The following is a 21,847-nucleotide window of genomic DNA, read 5'->3' as shown; positions in this document are numbered from 1 at the left end:
TCAGAACAAGCAGAAGTCTTATTTGTCCAAAAGAGAAAAGCCATTTGAGGAAGGAACTTTTGAGATTTCCAAGATGTTATGAGAAAGCAAGATACTCATTGCCTTGTCTGCATGAAATTTTCTTAAATCTTCTACACGATTGTTTCAGGGGTTGTGCTAAAAATGGGTTAGAAAAGATGAAATTGCAGTGAAGCCCATGCAATACACTATGGCAAATAAATTAGACTAGCATTGCTTACAGGCACTGGGCTTTGCTGATTCTCATTCTCTGGTTAAATCAGGTTCAGGCCCTTCACTCTGTGTAAGGCAAATGCCTCCCCTTCATGTCTGGACAACAGCAAGACTCTGAAAAGGAAAATGTATTTGATTGAGATTAAATTCATACTGAGAACACAGACACACTGATGTAGTGAAAAACTAGTAAGGGCAAAATACCAATTCTGCTGAAGGCTGTGCCTTTCAAAAGAAAATTAATTATCTGTTGTATTTCTCCAGCAAAACAACAGAAAGCTTGCATTTAGGAGAATTCGTAAAGCCAGGTTACTTTTGCCTATTTAAACACACTTCTTTTTTCTAACACATCTAGGAAAAAGTGAAAATTCACTTTAGAAGGCACATAAAGATCTAGAATAACTGATTTGCTATTGTCTAAGTTAATAATTAATTAACTCTTCTCAGTATATAATGCTTAAAAAGTTTATTCTAAAACCCCCACTTGCCTTTATCTATACACTTAAGAACTGTCGTTCAAATTTTAGAGTAAGAAACTAAACAAGGGGAGCCTCTTTTACTCAAAATTTACACGGGATTAGGTACAAAAAGAGTAGCTGAGCTTTACCTGGACACTTCCAGCAACTAGTTAGAGAAAGGAGCAGTAATTTCCAGGCCGAGAGGCGGTGACTGGCAGTGCGGGCGGAGCAGACACCCTGCCCTTGGGCTCTGCCCGCAGCTGTCTGTCTGTCTGTCCGGCCGGCAGCCCCGCCTCCGGCTGCTGCCATCCGCGCTGGAGCAGCTGCCCGGCAGAGCTCTGCCACTCTTCACCCGAGATAAGGCACTCCTGGGGCTCGTCAGCTCCTCAAACACCATCACTCCAACACAAGTGGCGATTGATTAAACTCCACGGAACGAACAAAAAGCATTTTTGGGGCACACCCTTTATTTTAAATCTGACTCTTAGCCTGTGTGTCCAGAAGGCACATGGCTCTTGATGATTAACTGCAAGCTTTATGCCAGTTTATTAAAGTACAGCCTTAATTTAGTCTAACATCTAAAGGAGCTTTCTTGTGTTTGTAACAATGAGCACACTATTTTTAATTTGTGAAGCTCAGATTTTACTGCTACAGTAGTTTTAGAAGAAAGCTCTACCTATAATTAAGTATGTAAGTCCTTCAAATAAAGACTTCTGAATTAAGTTAATCCTTTAGGTATACCGAGGTGTCTTTTAGACAGTTAATTCAAAACTTTAACAGGTATTACAGTAAAAAGAATGAGATGCTTTGAGACATTTGAGCCAGCACTGTTGAAAAGAGTGACAATGTCTATTACACTTCTGTGGATTTTCAACTGATACAAATACTCATCTAAAAAAGTACAAACACTAACTTTACTAAATACCTACAAATATTAGTAATTGACTCAGGTGAGGTCAAACATAATAGGTAAGGCTAATTTTAAAACACAAACACCAGACACAAGGAGATTTAAACTGGTATGTTCCAAGTCCACTAATGTAAACATCAGTTCAGACACACCTCACCAGAAGTCTGAGGTATCTAGCACAGCGTGGCAATAGATTTAGACATACTACCCTGTGCCCACTTACGAAATCTCTTAACACATATAACCCAGTAATAATTCAGTCTCTTTCCTCTTCCCACAGCAAGCACAGTTTAGTGCTGTATGGCTGAAACGATGCCTTCTCAGCTGCCTGTTAGTCACATCCCTGTGCTGCAAATAACTAACTAAAATACCTGAAAAAGCAAAAACTCTCACCCAAACTGTGTCTTTTGTGTCACCCCAAATCAGGACCCCATATCACCTCCTGCCTCTAGTGAGCCAGCAAAGCCTCCCGGTTTGCCAGAATTTCCATGTAAGTATTAAAACTTACTTTTAATAGTCCTGTCTGCCCTGCTTGTATGTGAAACACCACTTTTGCTCCAGACAGGTAGGGCACATCACCTCTCCTATCATTCACCTGTTCCCAATTTTTAAACAACTTCATGGTTTAAACCCTTTGCAATCTGCTCACTGAACTGATTACCCTCCCAGATTACACCTCACTGAAGCCCTTGCTCAGGGAGGAAGTCATTACTCTTTGTCAAGTCTGCAGGCACCATTTTTCTTAGTTATAATAATGCTTAGAAATAGCTGTTGGTTTTGATCAAACAGATTTGGTAAGTTCTGTACTCTGTACTGATGGTTGGAAATGATGAATTTAATTTCATGCAGCTGAAAGCAGCATTATTCATCTGGGTATCTACACAGCATCTAGGTTCAACATGTGTATGTATATTGTTATGGTGTCTTTCATGCAGTGGCAGCACCCAACTTCATTTACATGTCGTCTGGGACATTATACAAACATGGTGCATAAATAAGACTGAGCATGAGAAACTGGTGGAATGGCCAGCTGCTGAACATGCTGCACTACAAAGTGGTCAGAAGAAATTCAAGGCTTTAACAGTAGCCTTGCAAAAGAAGAATGACAGGAGGACCTGGCAGTTACTGCTGCACAAGAAATAGGATCAGATTTTATACTAGGTACAAAAGTATCTGCAAAATCTGTGAAGCCTGAAGTGGAACTTGGACCTGAAAGGTGTTAACCTAAATGAGAGTCTCTGGCATAACAAGAGACTGGGAAATATAGAGTATGCAAGGAAATGTAGAAAACAGTGCCAGAGTGGTTCCAGAAGAACTGGAATGCTGTTTAGAAATAATAAAGAAAAAACTCACTGCAATGACAACATTAACCAAATGCTTCTTTTATTTAACATTGTATTTAAAAACAAAATAAACATTATTTTCTAGAAATATATTTACTATCATACAATGGTAGGTAAAAAAATAGGTATTTTAATTGCAAAATCTCACAATGTCATGCTAATGTCATGTCCAGTACACTCAAAATATGTACAACAGTGCCCAAAAAATGGTGATTTCACAGCTTCCTGTTGGCTCTGATGCAAATTAATGAAATAAGTGGTCATGAACAGTTTCCTTGGCAGTTTCCTTTCACAGTATCAGTGACTTAAGTTACAGATAAAATGACACTAAAACTGAAGTACAATAGTAGATCTCAGCACTCCTATAATTACAAAACATGTTCATGAGACAAAAGAATTGGTATAAGTTTAGATGTAATACCATGGTTTGGGATCCAACCAAATAATTTACATGGGCTTAATACTGGAGGTTTTAAGTCTTTCTGACTTCCTTAGCACCGTGTTGTATTTTAGTTTTTTATAGAGTTTTTTATTAAAAAGTTTGTGTTCTATCATACACACCTCATCATGGATATAAGAGGGTTGAATCCTCAGAAGAAAAGAGAACAACCCTAGTACAAAATGGTAACTCTGGGGAAACTCCACTTCTTTGTAATGAGCCAGATGACCACACAATCTGAAAAGAAATGGGGAGAAAACAAAAGCCCTAAATTACAAGTGCATTTAGTATTTAGCTAGCATTTATATATTAAACTGTAATTAGAGACAAACTTTACATTTTACCAACAGCATAAATCACAATTCTAGTTTACAGTGTTGATTCCTGGGAAGTGATCCACTCCTGCAAAACCATGAAGTATAGGACTGAACCAAGGTATCTTCAGAGCTGGTGCAAACACACTAAGAAGAAAAAGCCACTATAGCTTCCTGCACTATGAATCAGGATCTTACTCAGCCAGGCAAAGAATACATTTTTTGCCTTTCAGGACTAAATGGAATCACTGTTTGTTCTTCCAGCTTTCTGCAAATGTAGCAAAGTATTAAAATTATTACCTCACCCTATTTTTTAAATTTCTAAGACTATCCAATTCTGACACCTTAGGGTCTTTACTCTGTTCTTCTCTCTCCATGGGGTTTCCCTCTCATCTTCCTGACACTATGTCATGGGATAATAACCCATTCATTTATTGTCCATTGCCTTTGTGTGCTAAATACAAATTACATGTCTAGAAACAAGAGAGAAAAGCTAAATTAAGTCAATGGAGTAACATAGGAAACATTGGAGCAAACACTGATGAGGTCAACAGAAAGTAATTAGTGCTGTAGCAGCCTTCTGCTTCATTATTTTGTAGCTTTTGTGGTCAAAGTGTTAATGAAAATGATGAGGTGATTTTATTGATGAAGTACATAATGAAAATAGCAGACTAGACTTGTTAGTAACAAGTGTCAGACCGAACAAAAGATGACACAGAGGACGAGCTGCAGAGATACCTCTGTAAACATTAAGTTCACCAACCTAGGTTAGAAAAACACCAAACTGGATAAGGCTCAAATTTAGTTTAAAATAGTACAAAGTTTCAATTTTTAAGTAAAAACACTGTACATTGATATGGGAGTTCAGGTGCTATATTCACCCATAAACCCTATACATCTTCTAACTTACTAGGTATTGCCTTGGGATGTAGAGAAGCAGTTTAAAATGTTCCCTGTGTCTGATTCAGAGCAGCTGTCTTAAATATTCACCAGAACAACGACTGGGATCTGTCTGTCCCAATTTACAGGTAAGTGTGCTAATTACTAGACTATAAAGTCATTTGCTCACTCCCTCTGGCCCAGCAAACATTTACATTTTCCCTCAAACTGGAGGAACAGCCAGACCCGTCCTGAGTGCCAGGCAAGCTGCACTTCAGGGAGCACAGTCTGTTCAAAGCCTCCCCAAGCCTGGCACATTGGAAACCTGGAATGAGGTCTCTCATGCCATACATCCCATCCTCTGCCCTACCTCACACCCCCAAAAGCATTACAACATTTTTCACACACTGTAGCACCTCATCATGCATAGAATTATATAGTCCTTTAGCTTGGAAAAGACCTTTACGAACACTGAGTACCACTCCTGTCACCCAAAGACTTAGGTGTAATACCAAATAGTTTAGATAGAATAAAATAAACAGAATAATAGAATTATAGAAAATAGTAAATAGAACAGCAAATCAGTTTAGAATCCAGTTTAAAACAAAGTTTTAAAATAAAATGTAAAAGCATTTCACCAATCATTTGACTGATCTCAGCTTTCCTGATGCTATAATCATACTTTAGTCCCAGGAATAAAGCATTACAGTAGCCCTGTTAGGCCATGCTGATTTTTAGATAAAGAGAATTTGTAAGATTTTTTTTTAGTTCTATTCTACATGCACAGAGGATAAACCCTCATATCTGAGGGAGTAGATGTTGTTTTCCAATGTTAAGTGTCAGATGTGTACTTGATACTTGCATTGCAAATGATATAATGGGAAATTTAACCGGTAAGAATTTAAATTCAAATCTTGTTTCATGAAGGCTATGACAGTTTGCCATTAACATTTTAATATATTACATATGAAAATGTAGGTTTAAAAACAGACTTTGCATGGAAGATTATTCACACAAACATACATCGAAATATCCACTCATTCAATGTGTACATAAGATTTACGCAAATCTGTGGTAAAAGAATTATTACCTCTACTCCCTTAAAAAAAAAAAAAAGGTTCTTATTCATAGACAAGAATGAATCCATATAACCAAACCTCTTGTAATGTAACACTGTGCTTACATTATTCCAACCCATTTGTGTCACTGTGGGTATGTGAAAAGTAATGTGAAAAGGAAAATAAAGATAAGCAAATAAACCCACTGAAGGACAGAGAAGACTGCGTGTTTGTAAAACCCAGCTACTTTCAAAGGGAATGTAATGCTTTAAAATCAGGACTGTATTGCTAAGACTGCATAGGGGCTATTGATCTCTGAATACCATTTCAAATTACAAACCAGATAGAGATTTCACATGTTACTCAACAGACAAATGAAATCTCATTTCACATGAATGTAACCAAACCTTCTTTCAAAAAAACCCCCACTTTCCAATAGCACACATGAGAAATTCAGGAGACTCCAAGCCAGCTACAGAGGTGATCTTCACTGATATTCACCAGTACATTCCTCTTCTGGATTAGGGTTTCATAATACAACCAATTGCAGAACCAAAGTCTGGTATATGACCCAGAAGTCATTGTGATTAAGGCCATCAAAAAATCAGTATAGTGATTTAGAAAATTAATTTTCTATGCTTTTTTAGAGGCCAGGGAGGAGAAGAATAAGACTGTTTTTCCATTCTTGGGAGAGTTGCATCACAAATACTTTTATAAAACACTGAAAAGAAATGAAGTGAGTATTTGCACCTAGCTGCTACTCTTGCCATGTGACTCTTGTTGTTGATTTTGTCTCTTCTCCTCTCTTCTCATAAGCTCACTTTGATCACTCTTCATGTTACAGTTTGTAGTCCAAGACTATCCATTCCTCACACACCCCTTTTAGAAATGATTGTAACTGTATGTGAGCACATAGCTGTGCACACACCCTGTATTTGTCATTTGCAAAAATATATGTATAGGACTTTACTTTCAGGAGAACTTTCCAAAATGTATTTAGCAAAATGTGAATACTTACTTCTCATTACATAGTTTAACTGTACACAGCCAATAGTCAGGGTTCAGGGCTGTCAGTAAACCACGTTTTTCTTGCAAAATTCCCTTCAGGCTATGCCCGTGAAAACAACTCCCATCTGTGTTTTCTTCAGACCAACTTAACTGAAAACTTGAAGGATTTGGCTTTTCAGCACGTTGCACTGAACCAGCTAGCTTGCCAAACTGATTTTGTAAGTTCACAACCATTTCTGTGCAAAGAGAAACAAAAGAAACAAATGCAAAAGTATTAAGTATCAGAATACTGTTTAGAAGTGATTAATACAAGAAGAAAATGGGGAATTTGTGCTTTTTAAATTTATTTTTTTTCTTTTTAACCTCTGCTTGAAAGACTGAGAAATCCTGGAAGTCTCTAGGTTATCTCTGCCATCCTCTTTAAAGGCTTTAGTGAAACATTTTGAAACATAATTCAAAATGCCATGTCTTTTATACCTAATGATATTAGTAGTGGGGCACTCTAAAACATTCCTGCAAGTAAAACCTGTAAAATCCATTTGATACTCCTAGGATTTTTATGCTCATAGAAAGCACATTCATACACACATGGATTGAAGGTTAAGCTTTTCATGGTGCAAATTTCAACTGGTAATAAACCCCAACAACAACAACAACAAAAAAACCATTCCATGTTTGCCTGCTGCTAGTGGATGTACAACAAGCTTTCCTAAGTTACTGAGGGTCAGAAGGCAAAGAAGGTATTGTGACAGATCAGCACACATTGTATGACTGCCCATGCCTCGTTTCTCTAGGATAAAAGGCAGGTTAAAAACATTGTTGGAGCTTTAACTTATTTTTATGAGCTGTATTTAAATAAACTCATTAAGGTATTGAAGAAAAAAAAAAGCCAAAGGAAAAAACCTCCTAAAATCCAAGGACAAATCCAAGGACTGGGAAGTTTATCTTTCAAGATGACACTAAAATTTATGATTAAAATCAAAGGTTTAGGAAGCTTTCTGAAAATCTGTACCCAGCATGTAACTGTTCTAGAGCACTGTCTCTATTATGGTACATTTGTTTTAAGATGAATCCTGCCCAGTTGCAATCACGTGATATTCCTGCTCACAACATTATGACAAAGCTCTGTAATCTAAGTGGTCCTCTTCTAGCTCCAAGAGAAGCAGAGCCAGAAGAGGAATCTTGTTTCCTATAAATGCAGGAATTAAAGGGCATCTGAGTAAATTATCACCTTGAAATAAATACATCTAAACATGGTTTTCCACGGAACATGACTTGACTGCAGAATCATCCCAACAGGATTTTGAAGAGTAAGTACTTAAAAAAAACCCCAAACCCCGCATTCTTGAAGGGAAATCCAACACGTGTAATTCAAACCAAACAGGATTTTACAACTGGTTTGGAAGTCCCTGAACCAGTCACTTCCAAAAACTGAAAGAACATATAAAAGGAAAAATACCATTTGCCATACTTAATATCTCTCTCCAAATACCTGCTGCTTTCTGGATAACTTAGAAAGTAGAATGAAGAACTCCAGATTTAATTTGGCTGAATAAAATTCTGGTTTTCTTTATTTCTGCACATAAGTGGGGTTTTGTTGTTTTGTTTCTTTGCTTTTATGTCAACACAAACCCCAGAAACTTCTCACAAGTACTTCCAGAGCTAATAAAATTCAGCAGCTGTACCTGCATTCTGACCACATGGAGCTGGCTATGCAAGTAAAGCCCTCCTTGCTTTCTGTAGAGGATTGCAAGAAGGAGTGGAGAGAAGAGGGACATGCAAGATCTACTAAAGGACATACTGGGATATTCACACCAAAGCATTCAAGAAACTAAAGGAGGAAACAGACAGGAAAGCTATGGAAGACTGACAACTCAGGAGGAACAGTGATAAAAAGGCAAACTAGAGAAGATGAGGACAAGAGCACTCATCCTGAGACATGGTTCAGTAGGTTCTTGGGAAGACTGGCAAAGGCAGTTTCAGCTGTGCATGTTTGAAAAATTCCAGCCACGGGCTGTAAAACTGTACTACATTAATTGTACCCAGAGATGAAAGAGAGGAGACAAAAATATTTTAAGATGTAAATGTTATCAGTCACAGCTGAAGATCTATGATGGGAAAAGTTGGAGCAGATTTCTGTGTTTCTGGGAAGAAGCAAAGTTTACTCACGTCTTCTCTTTAGAGCTTTAGATTTATTCTTGACTGAATAAAACAATGGCTTTTCACATCTCCACAGATACCTACCAGTAAGAGATACAAGAACTGTTAACAAAAAGAAAGCTGGACCAAACGAATAAATGAATAATAACTTATTATAAATGCTGCTAAAGTTTTAAATTAAAATAAAAATAATCTAATATTTAGTGTTATTAAAAGCCACTGCCCCTTCAACATATAAAGGAAATCTTTTTCTGAGCAGGCAAATCAAGACATGTTAGCCTAGATCTACTGTAATCAGTTAATTGTATAAGCTATTTTTCACAGTAAGTGAGCATTTAATAAATAACCTGGATAAAGCTTATGAGTATAAATAGAAAATTAAGACAGTGATTTAGTCATTCTATTCACTCAAGCTTGGTGAATGGATATGTGGAACAAATTTCTAACTTTTTTTTTTTTAATTTCTGTAGGGATCAGGAGTTCACGCAGAACTGTCTACCTTAAAAACGTACTTAAAAATCTCTTACTTGGCTTTTTCTTCATCCAGTTTCTTTTGCTTCACATCCAATGAATGTTTTACCACCTCATACCACTTCTTGAACTCAAAATATGGGCCCCCTGAATAAAACATACACACTTGAGTTTGGGAAGAAATGAAAGATATGACAGAAAAGGTCTCCAAGTAGTTAGACCATGCATCTTGCACCTGTACACAAACTACCCCAAATGCAATGTGCTTAAAGAAAACACAGTTGATCTAATAATTCTGTAAGAAAGAGAAATGCAGAAATGGAGTGAAAGAACAGCATGTCACAGGAAGTGCAAAGAAGTCTCGTATCTTAGATTTCATTGATTTAGCATAAGTCAAACCTTTTCCCTCTTTTCTGGAAAGGTAAACCTAAAAACTACCTCCTCTCTACTAAATCAATTCTTCACTGTGTGGAGTGGCCTTCAAATGTTTCAAAGTTGAATTCAATGGATTAATGAAACTATGCATCAAGCTTAAGTTTAAACAAATAAAGCCTAAAGAAGATCACATGCAAAATTTCACATAGTTTCATCAGCTCCCCACTGTCTATCCCACTACCCATGAAATCTTACAGGGTTGGGAAGATAAACTAGACAATGGTCTTCATATCAGCCTCTCATGGTTTGGAGCACAGAAACTTCACTTGTTGATATGTGAACAAGTATTTACCAGCACATGCCAAAACATGAAGACATAGGACATTTAGCAGCACCTTTATCAATGATCCTCCAAAGAGGCACAAGACTGAAGCAGACCAACTGGGTACAGTAAGGATAAGAATTCCAAACAGAAATATGGTGTAGATTTATATATTTAAAAATAATCAACTCTTGTTCCCTGTGGGTGGAATATCTGCATTGTGAATTAACCAGACTTTGCATTTCCCCATGGCCCGAGCTGCACTGCATGCGATGCTTGCGTCATGCTCAGCTTTGCCAGCCAGCTGTCCAAACTCTCCTGAAGGTGAATGCACTGTTCTTACAATCAAACTTATATACCTTTTGTATTATTTGCATTTCTGCTGTTTGTATTATCCTGCTCAGAATATCTAGATTCTAAAAACACAGATGGTCTCAAAAAGCAAGAGACACATGAAAGGAACAAAGACCCCTCAGCAGACCTTGAAATTCAAAGGTCTGGATACAACTTCTTTTATCAGCTCCTTAAACCCCCAGGTTTAAGTAAATACTCCTAAATTGCTGGGAGAGCAGTGTGGGAGGTGTTAGAAATTTGTGTTAAACTTTATATGAATTATTAAGCATTGTAATAACCCTTCACCTGGCCAGTACTGCTGGTCTGACATTTATGTAGCTGAGCTGACTGGAAAATACACAGCTCTGTATACACACATGCATCTATATAGACCTCAATCACCTTTTATTTGAACAAAACTCATATTGTGGATGTGTGCAGTTCACAGAACACACACAGTAGGTAAATATAACTATCTATTGTACTGCTTCCAGTGTAACTTGAAGAAATGTAGGAGCTGAAATACTATTTTTTAATTTTAAAAAATGGACTAGAGAATGGATAGTTGAGAATAGAGTCACCATAAACTGAACCTTTAAAACTTGCTATTAACTATTATTCATTTAAGCACTCTAACTTTGGGAAAATGCCAGAGGCAGTTTTGAGCTCTGGCACTGATCAGTCGTCTAACAGAAATTCTCACATCAGCTCCTCCGTGCAGCTGCTCACCATCACCCTGACATCTTAAACATAGGGACAACAAAACAGAGCACATGGATCATTTGCACCAGCAGATTTTAAAGTAAAAAAGTGGGCAAAGAATGAGCTGTTAATTCCCAAGGGCAATGAGACTTGTTAATAAGGGAGAAACCCCATTAAGACATTAATGAGCCTCAGCTTGTAAAGCAGTTGCACAACTCCCCACTCCTGTCACTATCATGTATTTCAAGTTTTCAAGGGAAGTAAAAAGGAAAATAAAAAATCCACCATAAGTTTGTGTATCCACCTGAATGTGAAAATTACCAGTTTTAGTTAACAGTGATGACTGTCTCTAGTTACAGCAGTAATTGAGCTCATACAGAACTAACACCATAATTTTATTATGGACCAAAATTTTAAATAAAGCACCAGAAGGGTCAAAATGACCCAAAACTGGAAAAAAGGCCTAACAGATAAATCACTGCAACACATCTTGGATCTTATCTTCAACTGTGATTTGGATCAGGCCATGAAACATCTTCCTGAAGATTTCTAATCTTTGATTTGGTCTTTCTTCCCTCAAAGAACCATGTTCACACCATTATCTTCTCCATCTTAATTGCTGCTAGCTTTTCCACACTCTCTCAGGATTATTTGGACTAAGAAACTAGATTACATCTGAAATATGTTACACACTAAGACATTTTATTTAACAAGACTAAACAAGTTTGGATTTTATCATAAATGTGGTTTGATGCCCCTAGTAAGTATCTGCTATTTACGATCAAAGTGTGCTCCCTTTTCACAGCATATCCATTCATCTCCACCTACCACACATAAAACTCCAAACCAAGAGGCAAACATGCACAAGCAGAAGCAGAGAGGCACCCAGCAAAATGTGTACCAAACTCCCCTACCCCAAACAATAAGAATTGTGCAGGTACACTGAGGCCATTTTACATGAACAGGATCTACTCTTTTCTCTGAATAAAATTTGTCCTTAATGAATGACAAAAACACATTTTCATGATCAATAAGAAAAGTCTTTCTAACCCTGATTGCAAAACTGTCTCGTTTACAAAATCATAATACTGCTACTAGAATATTTATGTACCTTCTGTGTTATTTTTATTTCTTTCTTCAGCAAACTCTGAAAGTAACCTGTAAAAAAAATTGAAAAATCAGGCTGTTTTGTAGATCCAAATACTGCACTTTCCACATGAAGTTCAAATACAATGGACAAAACTGACATCCTAATTTTATTCCAAGTATCAGATAAAACCCAACGAATTTTAAAAGTAACTAATATTTCATGTCTAAAATGCCTTCAAGTGTATGGTTTAAGCTACTGAACTTAAGCGAAATTCCAGTAGTATAAATTTAACTCTAAAGAAAGAACGATCGGAGACAAGCATTTGCAGTATTTGTAATTTGAGGGTTGCTACAGATTTGTCTGTACACTTACCATTCATAGTGATCATCTAATAAAAACAATAATTTAAGCACAACTACAATAACTGCTGCAGCAAGAACATCATATTTCACTTTTCTTGTTGACTTATTTCCAGGCGTTAGAGTCAGGAAATCCACTTCTCCAATACCAATCTTTTTCACCACTCGACAAGTCCAATCATGCAATTCATCTGATTAACAAAAATAAAAATATTAAATATTAAGACAAGCTAGAAATATTTTTACAGTGCAAATATGTTGCCCATTTGAGGAAAACACTGCTTAGGGTCTTTTAGGACTATTTGACAGCCATATTAGTCGGACTGAGGAGTATTTTTGGATACTTTTAAAAATACTAGGCATCCTTCACTGTGCTTACATGGAAAACACTTGTGACTTATATATTCATATGGAGAATAAAAAATTCACATATTTTATAGTGCTTTGATGTTTCTTGAACAACGTAGTGAGATCATCCTGAACATTTTTGTGGGAAAGCCTACTGCAAATCCACATAAATGTATTTTCAAAAAAATCCCCAAAAGCAAAAAACTTGGCACAAACTTTTTTCCTGAGTGAACACCTATGGTGGGAATCAGCCCTGCCCAGAGGAGGAGCAGGGCTGGCTGTAAAGGAGCTGGCTGGGCATGGAGAGCAGCTTGCTGGTGGCAGGGCAGCACTGGCTGCTCCCTGGCAGAGCTGTGCCAGGGAGATCCAGCTGCAGCTCCAAGAGCCACAGCAGGCTATCTACACAGGCTCTTATTACTCTGCTTATTTTTCACAGATACAAATCCCCCAAATTTCTCACCTTTCCTGTTCAGCAAGAAATACAGGAGTTGATTACATCACCATCAGATTCCACAAAGGTTAGCAATGTATGACTAAGTACAACCTTAATCCAGCTGTACTTACCCTCCTGCTGCTTACAAAGAGTTCCGTAGGAACTCGTTTTTAATCCTCTCGCACATAACAGTAAAAGTCAAAAAAAGTGGAAATTAAATTTTCTTGTAAGTATTAGAAGCGTATTTAGTTTTATTCCAGATACATAGTTTATTCACTGGCATGTAGTGTCCTTTAACACTCCCAATTTATTGCCTTTTTTGAGTTGTTAGATAACAGCAGCAGCCCTTTCCAATTTTTTAGAAAGTGCTTATACATGATAAAAATCTTAGTTGCCTGGAAAAGGAGAATACATTCCTCTTCTGCACCCACTTTCAAAGAGTACTTAGCTTTACATTTCTCTATAAAAGATCTGAAAATGACAAATTTTCAGCCTTTTTTTGGATTCAATTGATACTTCACAATCTGTAAAATAATGTAATCCTCTATGAGATCACAATACTGGCATAAAACTACACAATCAGAATTACTACTCCAGAATTTTAGCCCTAAACCTGTTGGTTATCTTCTCTTCATTCAACTGTGAATAAACAGAAAAACCAAACACTTTTATTCATTGTAATTAACTGCAAAATAACACAATAACTCCCTCCCCTACTATGAACTGCTGGAATGTTTCGAGAAAAAAAATTTACAGGCCACTTGTCTGTGTAACTCATCTTCAGTCACAATGGTATTTGACAGAAGATATGGTAAACCTAACAGAGAGTTCACATACTAGGACATACTGGTCTTTCTTTGACAAGTCAATATTTAAGATTTCATTTTAGGACAGACAAAAAAAATCAATACTTATACTATGTATGATTTCAGAACTAAAATATAAATCAAGTGAGACAGAAGCTGATCTGTCACACACCATCAATTAATATTAAAATAAATAGTAATATACAATATTATATAATACACAAAATATATTCTTTGTTAAAGAATATACAGCCATTATTACACATGAGAATTTCAGAGCTAAGCAATCAGGTCCCAACTACATGAACATTTAGCTAAAGTTAATATATCACATGAATTCAACAGCTGCCTCTTAGTTCACATGGCTACTGAAAGATTTAAAATGAAGTATCCACTCCACAGCCTTACAGAGCCAACATCAGAGTGCCCCTGCATATCTGGGCCCATAACACATACTCTAAATGTTTGAGGAAGGTGCTTTCTATAGAAAGAATATCTTTTAGTTCAAACTGAAATGGGAATAAATTAGAAGGAAAAGAGCAGGCACTTTGAAGTAGTAATTTAAGCCTTTTTGCTAGAGTTTAATAAACCACAAAAAATTTTATCAGTTCAGTCTAGGAAAAATATTTACCAGGTAAATTAGCTTCCATCAAGTACTTCATGCACAGCATGTCTGGATGAAGAAAGCAGCTTTCTGTTATATCTGGAAAACGAGGCAGGTCTAAAAATGCTGCAAGCTCATGCATTTTGTTGAATACTTCTTCATACACAGGCCACGACTGAAAGACAGGATTAGAGGGGTTATACATTTGCTCTATTACCATATTTGTTAACTATTTAAAATTATTGATGTTAAATTCTGAATTTTTTAATACAGGATTATTTATACAGATTCTTTTAGCACACTATGACTAAACACACATGCAAGAATGGAGCCAGACTGCAGTACTGCAAAGAGAAACTGCCAGTTTTAAATCCCATGAAATACATAAGAAACAAACAAAAAGTTGCTTCAGATCTCCCACCACCTCTCCACCTTTATTGTGAAATGCTCATTTATGTGTCCAGATGCTCTAAAACTGAGAGCTTTGGAAAGAAAACAACAGAGATGCAATTGAGGGTGAACTGTCTGAAGAATTAAGAGGTCAGAGAACCACAGAAGGTGGAGGCTGGCAGGGACTGCTTGAGACCACTGGGTCCAAGCCCCTGCTCAGGTCAGCTCAATCAGGCTGCCCAGGACCACATCCAGTCAGATACTGAACACCTCCACAGATGGCAGCTTCCAAGGGTTGTGGGAAATCTGCTCCAGCGCTCCACCAACTCCAGTGTACAAAGGAAAAAAAGGTTTTGTTTTCCCTTACGCTTAAATGGAACTTCTTTTATTTCAATTTGTGCCCATTTCTTCTCATCCAGTCACTGGATACCACTAAGGAGCATCTGGTTTTCCTCCTCTGCAGCCTCCTGCAGGTACCACAGCGTACCTGCCCTGGACATGCTCCAGCTCCAGGACGAGCAGGCACAGTGCTCTGGGCTCCCCTCACTTGGCAGGCCCCACTGCCCATCTCCACAGCCCTTCACAGGACTCACTCCCCTGCATTCATGTCCCCCTGGTACTGGCTAGCCCAGAGCAGCACCCAGCACTCCCGATGGATCTCGCCTCCCTTGAGGACTTGTGCAGTCCCCAGAACTGCCCAAAACTTAGTGACAGTGACCTTGCAGTGACACCAGCCAGCTGCCTTAGCACTCGTGCAGCATCTCATCACAGCCATGAACCTTCATACATCCACTTCCTTCACATATTCCCTAAACTGCTTCTCAAAAACTGAGGCAAAAAAACCCCAACCAACACTTTAGTCTTGCTCCTTGGTCTTTGTGACCATATTCCCATTCAGCACCAGGCCCACATTCTCTACAACCCTTACACAGTATCTTTCATGTTATTTAGTTAAAAAAAATCCATATTTGCATATTTATTAGTGACTATAAATCTGAAATTCTCTTTTTGAAACCATTGGCTGCATGAGAAAGTTCTCACAATTTGTACTGAGGTTTGCTGCTATAGGAGAATGTAACTTACAGAAAGATTTTGACATGTTTGTTCATAATGAACTCAGCAGGACCTGAAGTTTGCGTAAGTATGGATCTAAGGTTTGACCCTCATTTCACAATACCTGAGCTGTTTCATTAAATATTCTTAATTTTCTGTAGTTAAAATGATTACTTGAATTTACCTCTAAAAGCAGCAATTTCAGTTGTCCAGACTACTTTACCATTTTAAATGTATAAAAAGCAACGATTTTTCTGCCTTAGCCAGGGATTTTTCTAATTCAGAAGAGCACTTTATCATGTATCCATATTTTATACAGTCAATTTTTACATATGGGACCTTCCTTTAAAAGAAACTTAGCAGGGCTTCACACTTTGTGCACAGCTTCAAAACTTTCCTGAACGAGAGTGAATGCAGGCTTCTGCTCTCTTTTTTTGGTTCAGATTACAAACAGAATAACCGTGTTTACAAGAAGACACGATGTGACCTAATGTAGTTTTATTCAATAATTTGCCTTCATCTATTTTAATATAAGCTCTGTAGCTAATGCTCAATTTTTGTTTTGAGTGATTACCAACATTACACTGTCTTTTTTAAAATTATCTCCCCTCAGACTGCAGTTCAGACTTGCAAGAACACATGCTTAGGCAAATGAATAATTCTGCTGTCACCTACTATTACACATGTAACTTTTTGTAACAGTTAGGAAGTTGTATCATGTTCATTACAGTTTCTAAACAGTGTTAAAATTGGCTTAGACTGCTCCAGGACTATCTTGAGAAACAAGAAAAACTTGCACTACCAGAGCTCTGCAGAAGACCAGGCTCACAGTACTTCCCATTCCTTCTAAAAAGCAGTGCTAAATTGAATACCAAACCAATCTTGGAACAAAACCTGAATCATATGTAACCTCTCTTGAGTGTACTGGGAGAAAAAATAAAGTCCCACATAATTCAAATAAGAACATTACATAAATACTATTCATAATTAGATAGCAAGGAAATATGCTTTATCCTAATGATAAGCAGTTGAATTAGTAGCTTTTTAATAATATATCACAGGTGAAAATAAATTAAGACACTGGGAATTTAGTAATTTGAAGCATTCCCGTTCTCAAACATTAAACTATCACCAGTGGAGCTCTACAAAGTCTCATCTGACACCCAGCTACTTTAAGGAATATAGATTAACTGGAGGACTCCAATAGACACCTTTATCACCTTCTACCCGAGCTTCTCTCCCTGTACCAGGGCAAGGAGACAGCTTTCCTGTCCTATGTATTGGTGAATAAACGTTTTCCCCTCTGCCCAATATCTGCTTTTGGTTCAAAGCTTTTGTTTGCAATTTACAGAAGGCAATTTGGTTCTTTTTCAAAATGGATAGAGAATGCTCTGTTTTGCAATGATAACCAATGTTTTCCCTTTACTGAAGGCAAACAAGTGGTACAAAAACTACAAATAAAAATTAAGACTGAGAGCTACCACTTGGCTTATTTTAAAAACAGTGTTAGCAGACAAAAACTGTTCTTCGTTGATGTGTGTTCATAAGAGATCTGAACACACTAGGAATGTGCATCCTAACAGAAGATAAAGATCAACCAAATCAGCTGCTGTTTCCCAGGGTTTAAACCCTAATCTCAAAAACATTCCTTGTAGTAGTCCCAGCTCTGTGCCACGATGGTGAGGCTGAGCTGAAGCCCTGCTTCCACAGCACAGTAACCTCTGGAACTGGAAAGCTGCACCCAGCACAAGGTCACGCCTGCCTGGGACACAGCGCAGGGCTGAAGGCAGAAAGGTCAGGACTAAGGACACTGAAGGGTTTCTGCAGCAACCAAGCTCTGGCTGTTTTCACCAGTCACTGGATGCCCTGTTCATACTCTGTCTAACTCTGAAAGAGCTGAGAGTTCACACAGAAAATACCTTCTTCTGCAAAATTTCAAACATACTGGGAGGGTAAAAAGAGAAAGAACTCCCAAATTCCACACAACCAACACAGCAAATATTGAGACAGTATTAAGAGAAAGAAAGATGCAGTAAACAAGCAGCCTCAAAATTAGTAAGCTACCACCTTCTACCCAGCTATGTATCTCTGTAAAAAAGAAAAAAAAAAGAAAAAAGAAAAAAAAAAAAAAAAGGAAGAAGAACCTGATAAAACAAGTTGCCCTGGAAGCCAACCAGCACATCCACTAGGAAAGCAAGACCCACAGCCAGGGCCTCCCTCTCCCTCCTTCAGTTGAAAAACTCTGCCTCCAGCAACCCATGATTAAACCCCAAGGGAGGAGTACTTGGACAACAGAGGACAGTGTTATATCATATGCCACACACCCTCCAAGTATAACTTTCACTTATCCAATCATAAATTAAAAAATTCAAATGTATTTCTGTGCTGTATATTAGGACAACTCCCCTGTCTATCACCACATGGAGTTACTAAGCTTTCACCTTGTTTTGGGAACCTGGGAAACACAATAAAAACCACATATAAAACTCAAGTTACAAACGCTTAAGGGCACCTAATAATTCCAGGAAGACTGACAAAAAACCCTTTTAAAGCTATTCCACCTGCTAGCCTTTTCAGGTGTTTCGCAAGCTGGGATTCCTTCAAGTCTGATCAACAACACTGACAGAGTCTGTAACTTGTCCAGATGGGCTACAGAGGTTGCCAAGACCTTTTCTTAAGCTTTGTTTTTAAAATCTTTGCCTCTTATTCCCACATGTGACAAATAAGGTCACTCCAGAAAGCAGTATAGAAGATTAGTACTACTTGAGAGTACTTTCCTCTGCCCCCTGAGCACAGGAGAACAAAATATACACTGTTGAGTCAGTGAAAAAGTGTCTATAACAAGATTTTCATAATGATAAATATTCATTAAACTATTTAAATCAGTTGTCTTTATCTTTCGAAGTTACATGGCATTTTTCACCTGTATTAGAAAACAACAAACTGGTTTTCAGGAGCAGAGGAGCCCAACTATTAGCATGATAATCAGATCACAGTAACAGGTAATTGTTTTGAGTAAGCCAAGATTGCAGCCTCTCCTACTTGTTTGGACAATATCAGAATATTGCTGATCAACAAGCAGAAAACAGTATGCACTGGCTGGCTTTCTAGAACAATGTGCAGGCTCCATAGTTTCTTGTTTTCAATGTGGTCTGACTCTCTCCTTGGATAACTGTGTAAGCCATTTCCTTCACCTTCAACTGGTTCAGATATATCACGACAATATCCCATTACTTACATATTCACAACTTAGCTTATGTTATAATGATAATGTTCTATTATTTCTGAAAATAAGTAATTATACACTTATTCTAAATTCTTCATTTTGTATTTTTCCCTTCCATCCTTCTTTCCTGTTCAGTACTTTTTTTTGCAGCACAATTCCCTTCCATATCATCCTTCTACCTGTGCATTTCCATCCTAGGACCCTTTTTTCCCCTTGTCTGCACATTCTCTGAAGTTCTACCTATTCTGTGCTACTTAGATTCCACACAGAACATTTTTCCCAAGAGATTTCTTTAACGACCCTTTAATACTGGAATCTAATAAGGTCTGACTCATTTTTTCATTATCAGCTTTTTGTAAATCTCAGGGAATCTTCTAATTTTTAGAGTTGGATATGCAAGGCTTCATCTTTTTTAAGATCACAAATTCAACTTAGACTGAGTTTGAAAAAGAGTGTACTAAACTTACCAGGAAATGGATTAATAAAGACATTTAACTTGTAGGTCTGGAAACCAACAAGTTATGAGGGCTGGAGAAGGATTTTTTTGCAGCACAATCCAGAATTTTGGTTCAAACCTTGTATAAAGCAGGGTATGCCCATAAAATAAAAGACATTTATTGTAAAAATAATAAACCAAATGGCTGTCCTAGTGTGTGTAAAGATCTTTGAATGCTTCCTGGATTGAAACACACATTCCCAGGAACCTAAGCTGACTTTACATTTACATGAGGTAAACTCAGGTACCAACCATGAGCAGAGCAGTCAAGTCCTCTATGGCACCTGGCTCACCTTACTTTGCTTCTGCTGCTCAACTGGTTCAGATATATCTGGTCATCTGCAGCATGAGTCTGATGTGGGATGACAGCAGCCACAGCGCATGCAGATTGCATAAAACACTTGACAGTAGAGACAATAACTGTATTAACTGTGAAATTTACACCCAAATTAGTGTTTAAAACTGAATGAAATTACCTTGTGGACCAATCATTACATACTAGATCATTAACATGGTCACTAATTATTTTTTCATGTTTTTTGTACATTCTTACAGTACTACTAATCTAGCTACCTCCCATATAAACCCACACCAACAAATACTGCAAATTTATTTTTAAATAACATTGGTTTTCCCCCTTGCCTGACCTCTATCTACCTCTCAGGCACAACCACCATCACACCTGGAAAAGCCACAAACTAATGTAATAGCCATCAAACACAAATTAATGGTACTTTAACACTGTGTATTATGATGAATACAAACTTTGAAAAAATAGGAAATACTGAAACTTTTTTTTTGCCATTTAACCTAGCCGGAAAAAAAAAAACCTAATGTGGTTACCTTTGTAACATGGTTAGATTCTGTGCAGTCTTTTCAAGAAAGCCTTCTTTGCCAAAGCAAAAGGTATACAGAAAAGGCAATGTTTGAAGAGACTCTTTAAAGGTCTCTTTCAACCCAAACCATGGCATTGTCAGCATGTCACCACTGCTGTATAGAAACACCCCAAGCTTGTGATTTGGTGGTGAGTGTGAAAGTGTGTGGGGAAGAACCCCTGCAGCCTGCTCCTGCCTGCTTTCCTCAGTCACACCTGAAACAGAAGAACAGACTCCAGGAGCCCCACGTCTGACTCAGTGCACTCATTTTTACGTGGACTGTATTAACTGTGACATTTACACCCAAATTAGTATTTAAAATGAGTGGATAGCATTTAAATGAATGGATAGATTTCTCCAAACCCTGATATCCATGAATCACATACAGATGCTGATGTAACAGCAAGAGGGTGTGCCTGGAATTATTAAAAGGGAACCAAATGACAAGAAGAAGACAGGTGAAACTGCTATAACTCCATTTAGGTAACTGCAAAGAAATATGCATCTCGTGGAACTTCTTCCATTAGAAAAAACAAAGAGACTAAGCACACAAGTAAAGCTGCTCCTTTACAAGCCTGCTATCAAGCAGAAGGAAGAAATAAAAGGAAATCAATTTGTCCACCTGAAAGACAGGCAGACAGGTTGCCCAAGTTATCTGTCAGGTAAGAAATGGGCAGAAGGGAAGAAAAAAGAAGATACCATTTGAAAATCATAGAAGTCACACTGGCAGGCTCTCACTTCCTCTCTCCTTTTAATAACTGTTTCAGCTGCAACAAATACTACATCCTAAAATCCCAAATTACTCCTGGTCATTGCTGTGGAGCAAGTGAGAATGGCCTTTATATAGCAAAAATATTAATTTTAGAAAATGACTGAATAAACAAAGCTTATGCCTTTTTGAGAGGAAAAAAATTAGGTGCTAGGGTATTAGACTGCATTAAACTGATCCAGGCAGTCTTTACTGAAGAATTCAAGATAGCATGAGGATGAGCCAGCAACCTACATGCAAAGAAAAAAGCCAACTGAATGTCCAATACAGAGGTACTCCTTTACTAGGGGAAAAAAAAAATTGGCTGCCTAACAGGCTTTTTAATGGGCTACTTTCAGAGGAAGACATATTTTTCATTACATGATTCCCGGTTAAAGTGGTTTTGGAATAAATGA

The 21,847-nt window shown here is 37.6% G+C and overlaps 2 protein-coding genes across 3 annotated transcripts in view; both read right to left on the bottom strand.

Moving 5' to 3' along the window:
- The window catches only part of GRHL1 (grainyhead like transcription factor 1), a 46,472-nt gene extending 45,466 nt beyond the window's left edge, over positions 1-1,006 (bottom strand). The window contains exons 1-2 of the mRNA XM_039715688.1: positions 839-1,006; positions 240-345 (exon numbers count right to left, since the gene is read on the bottom strand). The gene's annotated coding sequence lies outside the window, so the exon portion shown is untranslated. The remainder of the gene's footprint in view (positions 1-239; positions 346-838) is intronic.
- Positions 1,007-2,965: 1,959 nt separating this feature from the next.
- TAF1B (TATA-box binding protein associated factor, RNA polymerase I subunit B) overlaps positions 2,966-21,847 on the bottom strand; it is a 45,499-nt gene continuing 26,617 nt past the window's right edge. For both annotated transcript variants that reach the window (XM_039715695.1, XM_039715696.1), the window contains exons 9-15: positions 14,671-14,818; positions 12,466-12,643; positions 12,115-12,161; positions 9,328-9,418; positions 8,810-8,880; positions 6,651-6,876; positions 2,966-3,618 (exon numbers count right to left, since the gene is read on the bottom strand). In XM_039715695.1, coding sequence (XP_039571629.1) covers positions 3,390-3,618; positions 6,651-6,876; positions 8,810-8,880; positions 9,328-9,418; positions 12,115-12,161; positions 12,466-12,643; positions 14,671-14,818 — 990 coding nt within the window. In that variant the 3' untranslated portion in view covers positions 2,966-3,389. The remainder of the gene's footprint in view (positions 3,619-6,650; positions 6,877-8,809; positions 8,881-9,327; positions 9,419-12,114; positions 12,162-12,465; positions 12,644-14,670; positions 14,819-21,847) is intronic.

Source organism: Passer montanus, unplaced genomic scaffold (assembly GCF_014805655.1).
Source record: "Passer montanus isolate IOZ18808 unplaced genomic scaffold, ASM1480565v1 scaffold34, whole genome shotgun sequence".
Lineage (NCBI taxonomy): Eukaryota > Metazoa > Chordata > Aves > Passeriformes > Passeridae > Passer > Passer montanus.
Note: the sequence above shows the minus strand (reverse complement) of the source record. Positions and strands in the feature narration are given on the sequence as shown.